The 20,943-nt window shown below is 35.9% G+C and overlaps 1 protein-coding gene across 1 annotated transcript in view; it reads right to left on the reverse strand.

The window, feature by feature from the left end:
- Positions 1-20,943, reverse strand: part of RABEP1 (rabaptin, RAB GTPase binding effector protein 1) — a 105,330-nt gene that overhangs the window by 22,389 nt on the left and 61,998 nt on the right. Inside the window, exons 5-10 of the mRNA XM_065896572.1 lie at positions 18,035-18,154; positions 12,106-12,241; positions 8,872-9,050; positions 6,726-6,857; positions 1,658-2,125; positions 297-401 (exon numbers count right to left, since the gene is read on the reverse strand). Of these exons, the coding sequence (XP_065752644.1) occupies positions 297-401; positions 1,658-2,125; positions 6,726-6,857; positions 8,872-9,050; positions 12,106-12,241; positions 18,035-18,154 (1,140 nt within the window). The remainder of the gene's footprint in view (positions 1-296; positions 402-1,657; positions 2,126-6,725; positions 6,858-8,871; positions 9,051-12,105; positions 12,242-18,034; positions 18,155-20,943) is intronic.

Raw genomic sequence — 20,943 nt, forward strand, 5'->3', positions numbered from 1 at the left:
CAATAACACTTCTAGGCCTTGGGCAGAAGGAACAGGTTGGGAGAGGAGATATGCCAGCTGAGCTGACCTGTGTGGTATTGGGCAAGCTAATGAAGCAAAGACACACAAAAGCAAAAATTCTATAGTGTGCTCCCACTGGAAATGTAACTGATGTTGCACGTACCAGATTATTTCAGACTTAACAAGATGAATATACTTCATAAAGCAAATTGGGAGGGGTGAAGGGCAATTAATTCAACACCTCCAATGAAAACTACAACAGCTCACCAATTTCGCACACCCCAAAAGAAACTCACCTGGTCTCTTGTTTCAGCCTCTTGAATCTGAATTCCTTGTAACTGTTTTTCATAATTGGAACACATATCACAACGTCTACCAAGTTTATTTCCAGCATTATGTACCTGAAGGGCACCAAAATTACCTCTTATCAGGCAGAACAAAACAAGTCTACATCACATACTTGAGGAACACGTGCAGTCTTACCTATGTTACTCAAAGTAGAAAATGGAGTAAACAATTTATTCAGGGACTTATGGCAAGTAGTTACAATAGAGAGCTGGATTCTAAAAAATCGTAAGTCCAATATAAGTATGACAGGAAAACAAGGGACACAACTTTATCATCAAGAGGCTAAGGGCCACAAAACACCGCATTTGAGGGAAACACAAGGAAAGCAAAAGGTACTACACCATGGCACTCACAATTTAAATCAATACTACCCAACAAGGGAGGGGATGGGGAAGGGTGGAGTGCAAATTAACCATTTCACCAGCTCCAAGCACAAAGGAGGTATGAAACAATTAAATAGCACCTTCCCAAACGTTCTGCATGAGACCAAGGAGAACAGTTTCTTTCAGGCTTAATAAGCTGTACCACTTGCTAATCAACAGCTTCTTTAAAGAGAAGTAGCCCTGAGTAAAAGAAAGCACTGGAAGTCATGAAACCTGTATCCTAACCCAGGTTTTGCTACTAAGTCGAAGGGGAAACTTGAGCAACTCATTTGACCTTTCTGAGCCAGATAAGTTGGAGAAAATCATGCCCTGATTGTCTCATTATTATCAAGAAGCTCAAAGAGAAGAGGTCTGTGAAAAGGCTTTGTAATCTGTAAAGCACTATGCAAATACATATTTAAGTTTTTATCTCCTAATCCTACTTCTGAGCTTGCAAATATTATTAGGGGGAAAATTAACCTCATTAAAGGTTGCCTTCCCTTCTCTCCCATATTTTCCACCCCCTCCTTAAACTCATTCTAAGCATCAACTGCTGAAAAGCATTTGTACTTTAGACCTCAAGGAAAGATGAAAGAATATGCATCTTGGAATACACTGAGATTATAGAAAACTGCAAGGAAACCAAATTCGGGCTACACAAAGTTAGCTATGCTATTCAAGCAGATCGCTCCAACTTAAAGAGATGTGACTTCAGGTGGAGAAGTTCACACTTAACACAATCAGCTAGTCAGTTCCCTCCTCTGTCATAATCACCAGGAACAGCCAAAGCAGACAATGATAAGGGTCAGACAATATAGGTTAACACTCATTTGCTGGCAACAAGTGCGAGCATTGACTCCAGGGACCATCTCTTGAATGAACAATAAATCCAGAGCTACCCAGTATCCCTCAAAGTGAGCAGAGGAGAAGCCAGGAAGATAACTCACCTCTTTCTGCAGGAGATTCCATTCTGTCTCACTGACTAAGCGGTAACCACTGGGAGACACATAAGCACTTTCCATACCCTGTGTGACACTAGACAGGAGGGATGCTGTTTCTTCTTGTTCTGGTGTCATCGCCTTGATTGCTCTTTCCTGATCTTTGGTTAACATAAACCCACTTGGCATTTGCAGTGACCCAAGGGAGGCGGTATCAAAGTTCTCAGTCACCGAATCTGCTCCTACTAACGGTCCAAAATCTGATTCGTCCAGGTTCCCAGCAGATTTTGCTTTGTAGTTATAGCCTAAAGCTTTGGATTGCAGTGAGCCTGAGGTTCCCAAGCTGTCTGTAGACTGTGCTCTCCTGAGTCCATCTTTAAACATGTCATTGTCTGATTTACTGAATGGATCCCCGGATGGCAACAGTAAGTCTGCATCTAAAGAATGGACTGAACCATGGGTGCTATCTAAATGCTCCTGAAATGTGAAAAATACATTGCCAGTTAGACAATTCCTGATATTTTCAAAGAGAAAAACTACCATATTTTATAAAGTATTTTGCCACACGTTACACATGACAATCTTTAGTGTGCTGCCTTCATATATTCATTGAACAAACATTTATTGAGTGTCTTCTATATCCTGGGCACTAAACCAAGCACTCAGGATACAAATGTGAACAATCTCTGACTTCAAAATGCTTAGTTTCATGAAAAAAATAAACAAGTGAACCAAGTAAACAGGCTATTAGAATATCATATTCAATAAAATGACAGGCTACAGCTATGTACTGAATGCTCTGGGAGCTCAAGGAGAGGAATTCAGCCCAGACATAAGAATCAGGGAAGGTCTCCTGAAATTCAGTATTGGGTATATGGAACACGAGGTGCCTGCTGTATATCCAAGTACAGACGTCCACCCAATAGAGGGACAAAGAAGTCTTTAGATAAGAGACTTGGGAGTAACCACTATAAAGTAATAATTAAAGCCACGGCAGCAAATCAGAACACTTAGGATGAGTCTGGAGGATATGAAGAAAGCCAAGGGCAAGGCCCTGAGAAACATCAATTTTGTCCATTTTGGGGACGGACAGAGGAAGGAGTACCCAGAACAGAAGGGAAATGAGGATAATGTTGTACGCTAGAAACTAAGTTTCAAGCAAGGTGTAATCAACATGTTAAATAAGGCTGCATCAAGTGAAAGAAGCCAGACGCAAACGGTCACACACTGTAGGATTCCATCTCTATGAAATACCCAGAATAAGTAAATCCACAGGGACCAAAAACAAATTAGTGACTGCCAGAGGTTAAAGGGAAAGGAGAGTAGGGAGTGACTCCTTAGTGATATAAGGGGTCTCGTCTCTTTTGGGGGCAATGACAATCTTCTGAAACTAGACAGGTAATGGTTGCACAACATTGTAAATGTACTAAAGGCCACTGAATTGCACGTTTTAAATGGTTAATTTTTTGTTGTGTGAATTCCATTTCAATTCTTTTTTAATGTGGTGCGGCACACTCCCAAAGTCAAAACAGCACACCAGTACCATGCTAGCACAGTCTGTAGGAAAATCAGAAAGCAAGGAAAATGTAGCAAGTTTTTCTTGAAACCAAATTTATTCAATTTAAAGAACTGGCTTTTATTTTAAGATACTATCCTTTCTACGTTTTGTTGTTAAATGCCCTTCTTTTCATGAACTGGAAAAGACTAAAATACAGATTATTTTTCAATGTTTTAAAAATATCCTTACTTGGTATAATAAAAAGTTGACAACTTTTATGTTAATTCCTCCATTTACTTCTTTTTAAAGTTCTTTTTTAAGGTTTTTTAATCTGTGAAATTCCGATGGCTGAGGAACACAAATCTAGTATACACTGAGCTAGCTATGGCAAAGGTCCCAAATAAGCACCCTAATAAAAATTGGAGAGCGAGCATTCTGTTAGCTTATAAAGGAACACGACATCTAATGCTATCATATATTAACACAATGCTACTGTGACACCAAAGAAGGAAGGGGATAGGGGCAAGAAAGTTGTGAGGGACATTTAAAAAACACCAGACTACCATGCTGATAACAATACTTATAAGGAACATATACTTGTAGGGGTATGTAAACTGTTACACTGTTTCTGAAAGATGATTCAACAATATGTTTGCTTATGCTCTTAAACTCAGCAGTTCTCTTCCCAAGAACTTACATGAAGGGAGTAATCAGATAAATCCATGACTTTTATACAAAGAAGAATTATATATAATAGCATTATGGCATTACTCATAATAATGAAAATTTTTTTTACTAGTGAAAAATGAAACAATTGACTATCTGTTAGTGTGTTAATCATGCTTGTTTTCTATATTTTATGATGTTTATGAACTTCTGAAGGCCTTGCTGGCTGAGGAGAGACTGCCTCTTCCAAACTAGCTAATTCCTAGAAATAATAAACAACTTACCTATGAATATGTCTTTCACATCTAAATCAGCCAATCTCAAGTCGATACTCCCAACCAACTCCTTTATCTAACTCTTACACACCAAGCCAGTATTTCCCCTGCTCTAAATCAACCCAGGGCCAGGTACCAGAAAACTGAAGATAGACTCTATGCCCCAAAGCCCACTGGATTTATTCAAACTAGCCAGTCCTATGCTATTTACCCTGCCCTACCTTTCCCTCAAAACTCCCAATAATGGCTGTGGTCCATGCTTTCCCCTTACTCCTGCTTTTACTTCATGACCAACTCTGGTGCTTCTCCATGTGACTCTGCACAGTGTACCATGACTCTCATTTCTAGAGGGACTGTAACATTAAACTTTTTGTTCAATGGCATTAACCTCTCTATGTCACCACTTGGTCACCTTTATAAATTAAAACCTGGGCACAAATCAATTTGTAGGAGACTAAGGAATTATCGTACATTTACATGCTGAAATACTGTTAGTCATTAAATATAATTGTGGGGGAAAACACTTACTGATGTGCCAAAACCTTTAAAGACAGATTTAAGTGGGGGGAAAAAATGTACATAAAACATCATGTACAGTTACAATCTGTATTATGTTTTAAAAGTACAAATAGAAACACACATATGTTACCTTTGGAAATGGAAAAAGAGGGAAAGGAGAGGTACATACCAAAATGTTAGTGGTGGTATCTCTGGCTAGTAGAATTTATTAGTTATTTTTATTTTGTATGACTTTCTGTACTTTCCAAATTTTCCATAATGAATACATATTACTTTTGTGGTGAGAAAAGCATATTCTAAGCATTTAGGTTAAAGAAGATATAGGGTCCTACAAATTTTAAGTGGCTTTAGCAATATACCTAAGTCTCCAAAGCATTCCACATTAACTTTAAATCAACAGGCTAAAGTAAACTGTCACTGCCTCTCAATACAAAACAAGTACATTCAACATTCAAACTGCAAAACATCAGATCTGAAAGGCTATATTTCAATGTCAGAAAATGTTATGCACAATATACAGTATAAATCTGTTAAAACACTATTAAAAAATTTTAAGTGCTTCACTGTAAATCACAACAAATTTCCTTTTCCTGTTTTCCTGCTAAAATATATTTTTTTTAAGTTTGAAACTTTGCCAAACATTGCTGGATGCAGGACTGCGTGATATTTGGCAGTACGCAAAAATTGAGACATTCTCTTGGAAGTCTATTTAAAAAAAAAGACAAAGCAGAATCAGGGCAAGGTTCTCAGCGTATGAGCCAAGAGAAAGAATGTACAAAAACAATTACATCATACTTTTCAGTGTCCACTAGGATTTTTTTAAAGTATTTTTTCAATGTCAAATAATCCATAAACATGGAAATACGAGCCACCAGCAAGTAGATTTTACATGGCTCAGTGTAAATCTGCAAACTAAACAGAAACATAATACCTTTGAAAGTGAGAAAAGACCCTTATCCAATTTACCTGAAACTGGTTCACCAGGCAGGGAAAGGAGGTAGTTGGGGGGGGAGTAAGTATGAATCTCTAAACAGCAGGGACAGTATAAACAATGCATATGAGCATGGACAGCTAGTAGAAACGTCTGGCTGTGATGAAGTGGAGAGTATGCTAAGGCTGGAAGGGTCAATTCAACTCCAAAGGCCCTTGTATGGCAAGCTGGGGAACTTAGTTTTTACCCTAAAGTCAATTAACAGAAGCATTTCCTTCCCTGAAGAAGAGATATCAGCTTGAGTCTTGAAGGATGAATAGAAGAATTCCAGAACTCAGAAAGGCAGAGGGACGTAAGCATTCCAGGTAAAAGAACCAATGTGCAAGGCAGAGAGTATAGCACAAGATGAGCAATGTGGCTAAAAGAGAGTGCATATTATGAAGGGTCTTGACTGTCTGAGTGAGGAAGTTGCACTTAATTATGTACGTAATGGGAGTGAGTGGTGGTTCTGACTAGGGGAGTAGCCTGACTATAGCTGCACTTAAGAAAAATAAATCTGACAGTAATGCTGAGGGTACAGTGGAATGGGACAGGCTGAAGACAGAAAATGTAATGAGGAGGCCCTTGCCACATGTGGGTGAGAGGCGATGAGGCCACAGGAACACCACTTTACACTTTCCACCTCCAGGTCTCTCTACTCTGCCCATTCCCAATACCTGAAATGTTCTACCCTACTCCATCACAATCTGCCAAACCCCACACACTCTTCTCAGGGCTTAAGATCTAATACCTGATAATACTCAAATACAGGCCATAGAGAATTAAGTGTTTCAATACTTTAGATAAAATCTCTTTTAAACAAAAGCTCAAAGTATTAGAAACATTTATTCATATCAAAAAAGATTTTGCAGATATTATTTAAATTTTCTTCTAACGTTTTAATTTTGGAACTGCTAGAAAAAAGAACGTCTAATTGTTTCGCAGACCATGAGAGAAACTGCATGTTTCAAATTGTACTACCTATAATACTGTAAAAACAGTTGAAAATAAAGTATTATCACTTTATCTAATTTTCAGCTAGTAGCTACTACCCACTTCCCATATGAACAATGTAACTAACTGATGTATGAGAAGCTAAAAATGGTTAACACTGTGTATACGATGATTTTAATTATAGATTCATTATACCTCCTCATTTGATAACTGGGCTGAAGATTCTTCATGAGTTAAAGCACACACTACTGGTATTTTTATTTCTTCCTCAACATTTGTTTTCTTATGATCCTTTCTCTTACTAAGTCTTTGTTGTTCATCTTCCTCCTAAAAGTTAGGAAGAAAAAATACATATTACCCAGGTAATCTATACTTAATGATTCCCACAGTTCTTTAACCACTCAAAACAAATATACAAGTATACTACATGAAGGCAAAACAAAAGAGAGCAAATCACCCACCTCTTCTTCAAGTGATTTGAGAAAGAAAATTTACATAGAATGTTCCTTCGGCTTATTATGTAAAACAAATAGGAAAAAGTTACAGCATTACACATCCATTTGAAACATGTACAAACTTATATGAAATACCAATGAATGATTGAAGCTGATGTAATAATTCACTCAACAAAGATCAAAGATACCTTCAATGCCCCCCCGCAAAACACTCTAGTGGGGAGGGACAAATACACGATTACATCACTATATAAGCATGTACAAGGTTCTATAGGAGCGAAAACAAAAGATTTCATCTGAGGGAGCTAGAAAGGGGGGCCGAAAGAAGGTAACACTTGAGCTGGATCTTGAAGAATCAGTAAGATGAGTGCCAATTGTGTGAGAGGAGACAAGCAAGGGTTCCAGGGAGAAAAGAAGTATGTAAAAGGGAGAGGGGCAAGGAAGAGCAGGCATGTGGGGAATACTGAATAATCTCATGTGACTAAAAAAGGGCAGGCACATGAGTAGTGAGGTACATTGAGAAGGGGGTGGTGATTAAGTGCTTAGACTCTGGAATCAGAGATTAGTCAACCCTCAGATAGGCCATTAGTCCCTATCTCATATGGGAACTTTTGTTGTGTGTTTTTCTGTTTTGGGAACCACATGAGATAAAGCTTTACATATAAAGCCTTAGCACAACGCTGGCGCATAGGCCTTAAATGACCAGTTCTGGAATTTAGACTATTCTAATGGGAAGCAGGAAAAGCATGATTGTATCTGTACTTTAGAATCTAAATCCTCAAGTTGACTGTGTCTACACACAAGATGAATGAATCAATTAAGAGAAAAGAAATTTAAAAAGGAAGAAGCTTCTGAAAAACAAAATCTAACCTAAGTTACACAAGATAATTTAAAATATTTCTTACAGTACCTACAAAAGCTTCTACACAGCTATCCTAGGGAAATATTTGCACACATACACAACATAGTATAGGATATTAGCTGCAAAACTATTTGAAATGACAAAAAAAAAAAAGAAGAAGAAACCATCTAGATGCCCACTACAAAGAGATGGATTAAATCAAATATAGTACATCCATGTTACCAGCTAACAAGAATGAGATAGATCTCTAAAGTGAAAATATATCCAAGATGATGCTTATGAGAAAAATAAGCTACAGAATAAATACTTATACTATGATTTCAGTTGTATGGGGGGAAAAAAAAGAAAACTGAATATACACTTATAAACACATATAAGTGGTGTGGAATACTACCTTCCAAACTGATTATTCCTGATTACAAAAGGGGTTATTTCTGCGAAGGAAGTATGTGAGATGTCAAGGGAGATTTTCACTTTATCACTTTATTTTTTCACTTTGTATTTAAACCAAAATATTTTAACATGAGAATGTATTTATGTATTACTCATATAATTTAAATAATTGTTTTTTAAGATAAGGAGAAAACAGGATCCTGGGTATGCAGCCCTCTAGACACCTGCCTTTTCATATCACTCAGCCTCTCCATCCCCACCCATCACTGTCTAATAAGGCTTTTAGAGCAATGTCACAAAAGACATGGCCTGGATTAACACAATTCAGGAGCCCTAGGAGAACTGGACAGAACTGCAGAGAAAGATTTTCTCAGAAATATGCACTACTGCATCCTGCAGACTGAAGAGGATCATTTCTAAATCAGTTCTTCCCCTTCCCCCCAGACAAGGCCATTTCTAAAGTTGAAAAGCAAAATCCCTCAAATGTAGCTATTATGTTTTTTGAAATGGCATACATCAACTTTGTTTCAGGCTTAAGTCAATCTATAATATACATAAAGAAATATGATCATGTGTCGGGGTGGAGTGGTTTATTAACAAGGCAAACAAGTCCTACAAAACTGGTATTCACCTGATCTTTCTTCTTCAGTTCTTCAACTTGTCGGAGCTGTTCTGAAGTTAGCACAATTTCCATTCGCTGCATGTCCCTCATCAGCAAACGCTGAGATTCCAGGAACTGGTCATTGGCCTTCTGCCACGTGTGTTTCAACTGGTTGTGCTGCTGTCGCTCTTGCTCCAAGAGATGGCATACTGTTTAGGAATCCCCCAATCAAAAACACTGAATTTTAATGGCAGGCAATTTCTTTAACATAGGACTAACTAAACTAGACCTGACCAAAGGTCCACCCGGTCTGGGATTCTGCCTCTGACAAGAACCCAGGGGCAACCTGCCATAGGACAAGGCAGCTGTCCCCACACCACCTGTCTAAGCAGAGTCTCCCAAAGTGTGTTCCTAGGAAGAGCAACATGTGAAAAAAAGACTTCTGTGCTCAGTGAGTTTCAGAAACCTTGGGATAAAAACTTTTTTTTAAAGATTTCTTTACTGCAGGACTTTGAACTCAGGGTCTTAAGTATGTCTGTGTTCTCTTGTAAGCTGATATATAATACAATACCTCCCAAATTTATTTGACAAAAAAATCCTTTCCACAGTGCCACTCACGTAACAAATGTTCTAGGGAATACAATTTGGGAAACATTGCTCTAAAGGGAAAACAGATAGTAACCACTCCTAATTGTCTTTAATACACTCTGAATAAATCTTGTTATCCAGGAATCCTTCTTGAGTCCATTTAGTTTTGACCTCTCAGGATAAGTCAAAGAATCTTTGTAAATGCTTGTGTTACTGATATTCATCAGCTCAGCCATCTTCTTTGGGGAAAAAAAGAATAGATGGTATCATCTATCAGCCCATCTACCCAGTTACCCAAGCCAGAAACCTGAGAGACAACTCATACTTCTGACTTTTCCTCACCCAACACATTCAACTGTGACAGAGGCCTACTAATGCTACTTCCTGTGTGATATGACACTCCATCTTCTGCCTTCTGCCTTAGATTTAGGACTTAGACAACTACAACAGGAGTCTCTTCAGAACCCTTCCTGCCATTCGTCTGGCCCTCTGTATTCTATCCTCCACACTGCTGTAAAACTGAACTCTCTAGAAGGTAAAACATTACCACTCTCAAGCTTAAAACCCTTCAGAGAAGCCAGACACAAAAGGCCTCATACTATGTAATCCCATTTATACAGAAGTGCAGAATAGGCAAATCTATAGAGACAGAAAGTAGATTAGTGGTAGCCAGGGGCTGGGGGGAAGAAGAGAATAGGGAATGACGGGGAATGGGTACAAAATTTCTTTTTGGAGTAATGAAAATGTTCTGGAGGTAGGTAGTGCTGATGGTGTACAACTTTGTGAATATATTAAACATCACTGAACAGGTACCTTATCTCGGTAAAGCTGTTATTTAGGACAAGAAATATTTCTAAATCCTTCAGAGCCTCCTTATTACCAATACGATAAAATCCAGAATCCTTAGCATAAGGTCTCCAGGATCTGGCCCATGTCTACCTCTCCTGTCTCACATTTTGCTCCAATGCCTATTGCATTTTAATCTTGCTGAACTATATTTCTTACACCTTGTTATTATTGTAACACCTTGTTACACCACATGCAAATGGCCTTGAATGCCATGCTCCTCTCTGACGACCTGACAAACACCTACCTATCTTTCAAAACTCCAGTTAACAACCTCTTTTAAGAAGCCTATTCATGGCACCGTTGCCTCCTAACACACTTCCTAGCACATATGACATGAAACTGCACTGCACTTGGTTGCATATCTAATTTCCCCAATTTAGGCTCTAATTTACACTGCTGCTCAATTTTTAACTATCTTCTTTTCACGTAAATACTACTTTTTTGGTATGAATGTCTCAGTAGAAATTACTCTACCCCCTTACTCATTTTAGTGAAACTTCTCAGATACTTCTCCAGGTATATTAGGAAGGTCTGGTAGTCTTGCACTATTTCTGGAAGGGTTGGGACACATAGGTTAAACAGAAAGTCCTTTTTCTTCTGGACATCCTTTCAGAGTTTGAGTGTCTTTTTGACTGCAACAGCACTTTTGAAAAGCATTTCCTGAGAGCCAAAGACTCAAACACTAGATTACTTTAATAACATTTTATAAAATAATTCTGTAGGCTTATATAATTTCAACTTCCCACTATTTGGAATAATAACCTAACTCCTATGCAAACCTGAATTATTTATGGAAGAGCTATATTTTCCATGACCACAGTCCTAAATTTTCATATTAAAACATGTTACTAGTATAACCTGCAATGAATATAAGATTTCAAGAGGTCCATGCATTTAGATGAGGTAAAAATTTAGATCTTTATTTTCACTAACCTCTAACTGAAATTTATCATTTCCTTCAATTATAAAATATAGACAACAAACCACAGTAAGTATAACAATACCCATGACTTGGTCACTAACAGGAGTCATAGATACTTTTGTATCTCAGTACAGTTGTGGCAGATATCTTAATATATTATTTATGCTCATCATACTTCAAAATTACAGTAGTTATTAAACCTGGTACTAGACCTTGTTATTTAATGCATTGATAAAATAGCACATTTATTACTATAAGTTTGCAGTTATTTATATTTTGATAACTGTTTTATAACATAACTGCTATCTTTTATAATTCTATGTATTTTATGTATTAAAAACATTATTCTGAGAGGGCTTCACAAGACTGCCAAAGGAGTCTGTGACACGAAAAGGTTACGAATCTCGGGTATACAAGATTAACTAAAAGAATTAAAGACAAACATATATTTTAATGGGAAAGGATAAGCCTATCCCCTATCCTGAGAAAACAGGGTCAATTTCTGCATCACTCTGCTACCAGACTAGCGAAATCAAAATTATCTCTTATAAACAGGGGTGCTACTTAAGAACACTAGAATATACTATCTGCCCTCTCTGTCCCATTTTCACTTTTGCTAATTCACCTCCACCAAAATAGGTCTGAAGCAAAAGCAGTTTAAGCAGCAACTTTCTATTATCTTTCTGCCCAGAGTTTGTGCCCTATGAATTCTTACTGGGGTCCTGGAGGAAACAGAAACCATTAACAATCCAAATATCTTTTCAAACCAACTGCAAAGCTTAAACTGAATCACTAACATGTTGGATTGGCATTTTGGAACTTGTTACTGTTATTAATCAATATCACTTTTACTTACATAGTTCTCTTACAGACTGAGATTAAAAATATAAAGAATATATATTTACCTTCATGCAATTCTTTCCGAAGTTTCTCAGCATCTTCCTGTAAAACAGATTTCTGAGTATTCAAAACAGCCACGTACATCTCCAGATCAGTCCTACAAGACTTTTCAGCTTCCAGATAATGATTCAGTTCTTTAACCTGAAAAAGATGCAATTCGATTAAACTAAAATTTCCAACAGTGTCTACCTTAGGTATGGTGGTAAGTTCTGGAGGTGCCTTGAAAAAAGTTTACATTTATATTTATGTAAATTTAAATTTACCCCCAAATTAACATTTATAATTTTTAATTACAAAACAAACATATACTTACTAAAGAAAACTGGGAAAATAACATAATTGACAATAATTAATAGTAAGCATTATCCATAATCATCACCAGAGTAAATATACAATTGAGATTACACATGACAATTTTGTACCTTGCTTTTAATAACGTGGTTCCAATTTGTATTCCCAGAGCAACATACACATGTGCTCATTTTATCACATACTCAGTGAACCCAGGTTGTTGTTTTTTATTTTTTATTTTTGTTGTTTTTTTGTTTCTTTCTTTCTTTCTGTGGTACGCGGGCCTCTCACTGTTGTGGCCTCTCCCGTTGCGGAGCACAGGCTCCGGACGCACAGGCTCAGCAGCCATGGCTCACGGGCCCAGCTGCTCCGCGGCATGTGGGATCTTCCCGGACCGGGGAACGAACCTGTGTCCCCTGCATCAGCAGGCGGACTCTCAACCACTGCGCCACCAGGGAAGCCCCTTATTTTTGTTGTTTTTTAAACAGTATTTTCTAAAGATAAAAATGGTATCATACTCTTTCAAGTCTGCTTTTCTTTGATTTCTGGTAATTCCAAATGCCTTAAATTTACAAAAAGGAGACATTTTCATAGACATAAATTCATGTAAGGAAAAAAGAGGAAGCCATGATGGAAAAAACAACCTGTCTCATACTGTAATGAACATAAACTTGAAGCCAAGTGCAGAATACTTTTTAAAATCACATCTTTTTTTTTAATGTCTTATTTCTGTTGAACAATTAACTATAATTTTCAAATATTAACAATATAGTCTAATATCTGAAATAGTTCCAACCAAAATAAAATGCAATCTTGCCCCAGAAAGTGATTAAAAAAATCACTTGCTCTACCCTTCCTTACAAATTGCCCTTCCTAAATTGTGGCCATTTAAACTAACTTTCAACTTTTTCAAATGGTTATGTCTAATTTCACTTTCAAGGTTACATTTATGCCTTTTATCTTCCCATTTCTTCAACTTGAAATAGCTGGCTGATCTGTTTTCAGTTATCTTTACTCCTAGACCATTAATACAATACATTAGCACTGGTCATGGACTAAAATGATTATTTAAGCTGCCATCTGAGGCTTCACTGGAGGCTGTCAGACAACCAGAAACGTACTATACACTAACCAAGCGTGACAAAGTGCTGACTGTTGTCAGGCACTTTCCCTATCACCTGGAGAGGTGGTAATTCAGTTAATGATAAAGGAAAGTCAATATGTCAGATATAAAATGGTGGTATATAACCACTAACTCTATCAGCTATTACTTCTTAGAATAAATATTTGACTCTATAAATAATGAATTAATTTCTAACATTCAAAAGCTACTGAGCAGAACTCTGGGAAGATGGTGACAGTGAATGTGTGATACATGGATTTTCTTGAATTCCACACACCCTAACAACAGCACTAATAAGATAACAGAACTCAGAATACATGAACATCTACCAAAAAGAAAAAAAAGCGATAATTAGAGGGCGGGGACAAACCACTGAAAGCTATCTTTATGGAATTACATGGTATCAGCATCTGTGCAGGAGAAAGTAAAGGGAAGTAACAAGGGCCGGAGAACTCCCAAAATATTCAACAGGGATTCCAACTTCACAACAGCAGCTGAAAAGTGGGAAGAGTTTCACACACTCCAATCGTGGATAAACACAACAAATTTATCTTGTAAGACTTAAATCTGGTTAGAATAAAACGGCATTTGATTTTCACTTACATTTCCTTGATTTCTAGTGAGACTGAATATCTTTTCACATTCCTTAACTTCCTCTTTTGTGAACTGCTTGTTCATATTCTTTGCTTGTTTCTCTGTTGGGCCATTTGTCACTTATGGACATGGCAATTTTTATTAATTTTGGACACTAATTTTTTGTCAGGTATAGATAACTTTTAACAGTCTATAATTTTCTTTTCAACTTTTTGTGGTATCTTTTAATAAGGAAGTTTTATATTCTAATGTAGGCAAATTTGTCAATCTCTTCTTTCATAGTATTTTTACCTTATTTAAGAAATGTTTTTGTATCTCACATAACATATTCTCCTTTTTAAACATTTCACTGAAATTAATTTTTGAAAAGTGTGAGGTAGAAAGCTAACCTCACTTTAATCCATATTTATAACTTTTTTAAATAATCCATACTTTTCCCACTGACTTGTAATGCCACCTGTCAAATATCAAATTTCCATATATATATGGATATATTTCTGGGCTCTCTATTCTGTTCCACTGGTCCATTTGTTTATCTTTAAACCAGCAACAAACTATCTTAATTACAGTAGCTACAGTAACAGTAAAGCTACTGTAAGTCTTAATACTGGTAGGTAGGGCAAGTCTCCATACCTTGCTTTCTTCAAAATTTTGCTGGGTGTCGGGGCTTCCCTGCAGGTCCAATGGTTAAGAATCTGCCTGCCAATGCAGGGGACATGGGTTTGAGCCCTGGTCCGGGAAAATCCCACATGCCACGGAGCAACTAAGCCCGTATGCCACAACTACTGAGCCTGTGCTCTAGAGCCCACAAGCCACAACTACTGAGCCCGCGAGCCACAACTACTGAAGCCCACGCTCCTAGAGCCTGTGCGCCACAAGAGAAGCCACCGCAATGAGCAAGCCCGTGCACTGCAACGAGGAGTAGCCCCCCGCTCGCTGCAACTAGAGAAAGCCCGCGTGCAGCAATGAAGACCCAACACAGTCAAAAATAAATAAATTCAATTAATTAATTTAAAAAAATTTTGTTGGGTGTATTTCTGATCCTTTGTTTGTCCATATGAATTCTAGGATCTACTTATCGAGTTCCTTATTAAACCCTGCTGGATTTTGAGGGGAATTTTGAATTTACAGATTAATTTGGGGATATACTACTGCCTGCTTTACAATACAGTATTTTCTCACTCAGGAGCACACATGTATTCAAATTTTCATTTATAATGTGTTCCATAAAGATCTTACTCATTTTTATTTAGATATATTCTCAGGTAACTAATACAGGTTTTGTTTGTTTGTTTGCTATTGTGAACAGGAATTTTTCCCCATTGCATTTGTAAGTTGGATATTACTGGGGTACACAAACACTACAATTTTTGCATGTTGATCTTGCTGGAAACAACTTTCCTAATTGTATGTCTGAATATCCTCTTGCCTTCCTATACAAAAAATGAGTTTCACCACTTTCTTTCCAGTTATTATGCCTCATTTCTTTACCTTGGCTTATCTTATCACCTAGGAGCACATAAACAATCTGAGCAAAATCACTGAGCATGGGCCTCCTCATATGTTCCCATCATTAATGGTAAGGCTGCTAAACATTCATCATTAAGTATGATGTTTGCTGAAGGTTTGATAAATAGCCCTTTAATACGTTATTGGGTGTTTAAATTTATCAAATGCCTTTCTGAATCTAAGATGAATTTACTACTCTTCTCCTATAATCTTTTTATGTGGTACATAAAAATAATAGGTTTTCTGGTGATATACCATCCTAAATTCCTGGGAATATCCCTTTTTGATCATGATGTCTTTTTTGCTTTTTCTTTTCCTTTTTTTTAACTACACAGCTGAAAATTTTTGTTTCTGTATTCCTAAATGAGATAGATCTAAAATTTTCTTTTAATACCTTTTTGTGAGTTTGTTTGTAATGAAGTTATGTCTCATAAAATGAGTTGGAGAGCTTTCCCTCGTTTTCTGTTCTCTAACACAGTTTGTAAAATATAAGGATTATCTCTTTCCAAGAGCTTTGGAAAAACCTGTCTGCAAAACTAACTGAGTCTAATGTCTGTTGGAGGATAGGAGACAGGAGAAAAGGAGATTCTGACTATAAATTCACTTTCTTTAATAGTTACTAACTACATCGGCTCTCCTATTTTATCTTGAGACAATATTGGCTAATTATTTCCTATCAGAAATTTTTTCATTTCATCAACCTTACTTCATTTCAAACTTATTGCTGTGACATTGTCCATAGTATTTATTATTTTTAAGTCTCTACTGATTTGTAGTTATTTCCCTCTTTCATTTATAATGGTTTAAGTCTTTTTTCTTTTTTCCTAATTAGTCTTATCAGGTTTGCCTATCTTACTACTTTTTTCATTTTTTTCATTATATTCACAATTTTCCTTTGGCTTTTCTATTTCACTAATTTCTGCTCTTACCTGCATTATTTCCTTCCATTCATACTGTTTGTACTATTGTTCTATTTTTAGATTCTTGAGTAAAAAATTCAAATCACTCTAAATATTTTATAATTCTTTTTTCCATAAGAGTTAAATTTTTTTCATTTTCCAGACATTTCATCTCAATTTTATTGTAAATAATTTAATAACCTGTGGTCAGAGATTTGGATGTGTATTAACATCAAATCTTCAAAATCTGATGACATTTCCTTTGTGACATTATGAAAAGTATAATGTACCTAAAAATAACAATATTTATTCCATGCACTATCCTAAGTGCCTTATGTGTTAACTTATATAATCTTCATAACAGCCTTATGAAGGAGGTAGTATTATCCCCATTTTACGGTTGGGCAAACCAAAGCACAGTAAGATTAATTAATTTGCCCAAGGTCATCCACCTAATAAATGTTGAGCTCTTAACTACTATGCTCTACTAGTGTATGAAATATAATCTCTCTCTCACTCTCTTAGTGACAGGATTCTATGTCTATTACATCTAAATTATTAATCAAGTTGCTCAAAACCCCTATATCCCTACTAATATGTTTTTTCTGCTTGCACTATCATTTGCTAAAGGACAGTTTAAATCTCCTACTATAATTGTGAATGTCAATTTCCCCTCATAATTGTCACTTTTTAGTTCACATATTTCAAGGCTATGTAAGATGCATTCAAGTGCAAAACTGTCATATCTCACTGATGAATTATAAATTAGAAGGGGTCCCTCTTTATCTCTATTAATTCTGTTTTCCTTTCATCCTATCTGTTTCATATTACAATTGCTAAACCAAGTTTCTTTTGATTAGAATTTACAAGGCATTGCTTTAAGTCTCTTTTTTTTTCCAATCCTACTTTATCATTTTATTTTAGGTATACGTCTTATAAGCAATATAAATTTAGATTTTTAAAATCTAGTCTCTTTTAGTAGGTAATTATCACTTACTAGGATTATTGATACATGCCCATTTCTACACTCCTATATGTATTTCTACATTCCTATGTTGTGTTTCTGTTTACTACCTCTAAATTTTTTTTCTTTCTTTCCTACTTTAATTATTAAAATGTTTGACATCCCCTTGTATTTTTTCTGTTGCGTCTTTATAGCCAACAAATCCAGCCACACTATAGCTATGTCAAAGATCAATTCTGGGGCTGATGTCAGAAAACAAAGTCACCTTCGAAAACTTTATTTTCCTTCATAACAAAACAAGAGAGATCAGGTCTCATTTTGATAAGAAAATAAACACTGACTTTGTAACAAAGCAGCACAAGCATCACTACTGTCATTATTTTAAATATCCATAAGGAGAAATCATCTCCAAACATTTTCTTGCATTTTCAAGAAAGCAAGAGTCTTAAGATGCATAGTTTAAATTACAGTTTACCCCCTTAGTATTCTAATTTTGCTCATAGCATTAGGGCAAAACCTTGGTTTCAAGCAAATGGATTACAATGTTTCACAACCTTTGAGGCCTCCAGCTCTTTAATCTTGTCTTCAGCCTCTGTCAGTTTATCTTTCAAAGCTGCAATTTCCTTCTCCATAGGCATCACAACAGACCGAAGTTTTTCAGCATCCTCTTGGGCCTATGGTTAAAAAGAATTAAATGCTACAACTTATTGATTTATTGCTTTTCTAAAAAACTCTGACCTCTCCACTTATTAAAATTAGTATAATAAATTAGTCTAGCAGGCACTGTATTAGCACTCACAAAATTGAACCACGTCTAACTTTTAAATGCTGCATTACTTTGAATGTCAAGTCATAATTACAGCTTTCCCAAATATTCTGTTTAGAACTTGGGAATAAGTAGGAAAATGGATCCACTAAGACAAATTTGACTTTTTTTTTTTTAAGTGAAAGCAGGTTTATTTAGAGAGATACACATTCCACAGAGAGAATGCAGTCTGTCTCAGAAAGTGAAAGCAGCCACAAATTTGACTTTTTAATTAGTTGAGTAACTGAGTTGGAAAATATCTATATATAAAAGGAAATGCATATAATAAATAATTTTTATAATTCTGGTTACTAAATTAATGAAACCATAATCTCTTACAAATACTGAAAGGACTAATTAATTTTTTTAACATAAAAAATAGAACATTTCCTAAAATATTAGAAAATTATGTTTCTATAAAAGGGCTTCCATCTAATTATTTAAACAGGGTATTTATCATTTTACTTTTGATATCTACATGAAACAAACCCAAAAAATAACCCTTAAAACCATGCTGCTTTCCATCCTTCATTCTCAAAAACATGGATTAAAAGGAAACAACATCCATAAACTAGTAAGTTGGTAAGAAACTTAATTTTATTTTATATACACACACGTATATTCACACAGAAACAAAGGCAGACTCAAAAAGTTAGCTTTTTTCCTTCTAGTGAAAATGAAAATTAATCTTATTCACTGAATTTAAAACAGTCCAAGCTTCTCCTAAAGTGTTCATGATAGGGAAAATATTTTCTATGCCAAAATGTGAGTGGAGATTTAAAAAAAAAAAAAGATTATCTCTCAGAAAAGAGAGACACACTTTGTTTTCCAGTGCTTGCAAAGTCATTTCATCATTTATTTTATTTTGAACTAAGTCCTGTTTGGAAAAGACATGTGAGCTTAAAATATCTTCAGCCAAGGCTAATTTGGGACGCTTATAGAGGTCTGCTGATTAAAATCATCAGGGAAAAAAAAGGAGAGAAGAAGCAAAGAATTTAATACAGATTGAGTTATTTATTAATGCAACGATGACCTCACAATTCCAAGTGATGCATATCATAACAAAACTTTTAAAGATGATTTTTTTGAATAACAGAAAGGTCATTAAAAACAAGGAAAAGCTGAGACACTATCACAGCCAAGAGAAGCCTAAGAGACATGACTAAATGTAATGTGGTATCCTGGATGGGATTTTGGAACAGAAAAAAGGACTTGGGTAAAAACTAATGAAATCTGAATACAAAGAAAGGACTTTAGTTAACAATAATCAATACTGACTTATTAATTGTGACAAATGTACCATACTAACATTAAGACGTTAATAGGGGAAACTGGGAGTGGAGTATATGGGAACTGTGTAGTATCTTCACAATTTTTCTGTAAATCGAGAACTGTTCTAAAAAATAAAGTTAACTTTAAAAAATAAAAATTTTAAAAAGGATAAAAAGTGGCAGACTGCAGAAATTATGACTATGAATATATAAGAAGAATAAAAAAAAAAAAACTATCCTCATGTGAATGGTACTGTGGCTCTGAATAAAATGTCTAATGACAGCATCAACTATGAATTACTCGGAAACAACCTGACAGAATTGAAGGCTACCTACTTCGGCTAACTATGGTAGATGACTAAGTGACTAGTGATCATGAAGACATTGTCAGATCCTCATGAAGAAGCTGAATTACAATCTTTTCCTGAAATAAGACAATGTAACTAACTATTCCTCAAGGTTCAAGCTTTTGTTTTGGGTGTTGAGTTCTCATATGATTTTTATACTATAAAAAAAAAATTAAATAAACTTCTAAATATATAAAAGTAGTCCTTGTATGAACCAAGACTATGATTAATTCAACTGAAAAGAAAAATCAAACTCTAATTATTATTTTATATGTGATTTCAAATATATGTATGTATATAAATTAATAAATTAAAAGTTTCTGGGGCTTCCCTGGTGGCGCAGTGGTTGAGAGTTCGCCTGCCAATGCAGGGGACACGGGTTCGTGCCCCGGTCCAGGAAGATCCCACATGCCGCGGAGCGGCTAGGCCCGTGAGCCATGGCTGCTGAGCCTGCGTGTCCGGAGCCTGTGCTCCGCCACGGGAGAGGCCACAACAGTGAGTGGCCCACGTACCACAAAAAAAAAAAAAAAAAGTTTCTGTAATGGCCTACGTGGGGAAAGAATCTTAAAAAAGAAAAGAAAAAAGAGTGGATATATGTATATGTATAACTGATTCACTTTGCTGTACACCTAAAACTAACACAACATTGTAAATCAACTATACTCCAATAAAAATTTTTTTAATTAAAATAAAAAAATAAAGTAAAAGCTTACATAATCAAACTGGCCAAAAAGCTTTTTAAATTTTCTCAATGATAAAATATTTCATCTTATATTTAGTTGTTCTATGGTCAGGCATCTTACGGTAAAATGTTCAAGCATAATATGCAGTACATTCGTCCACAGGAACCAAGGTATACTGAGAAAGAAGGAAAACTAAAATCTGTTCTCAGGCTTCAGTTTAGACACAAACACCAAGCAACAACACTCATTCAACAAATATTTACTAAGCACCTACGCGCGAGACACTACTCTAAGCATTTAGGATACACAACAAATAAGACTTCTGCCCTCGTGAAGCTTGCATTCTAGTAAGGAGGA

The sequence above is a fragment of the Phocoena phocoena genome, chromosome 19 (genome assembly GCF_963924675.1).
Source record: "Phocoena phocoena chromosome 19, mPhoPho1.1, whole genome shotgun sequence".
In the NCBI taxonomy this organism is placed as follows: domain Eukaryota; kingdom Metazoa; phylum Chordata; class Mammalia; order Artiodactyla; family Phocoenidae; genus Phocoena; species Phocoena phocoena.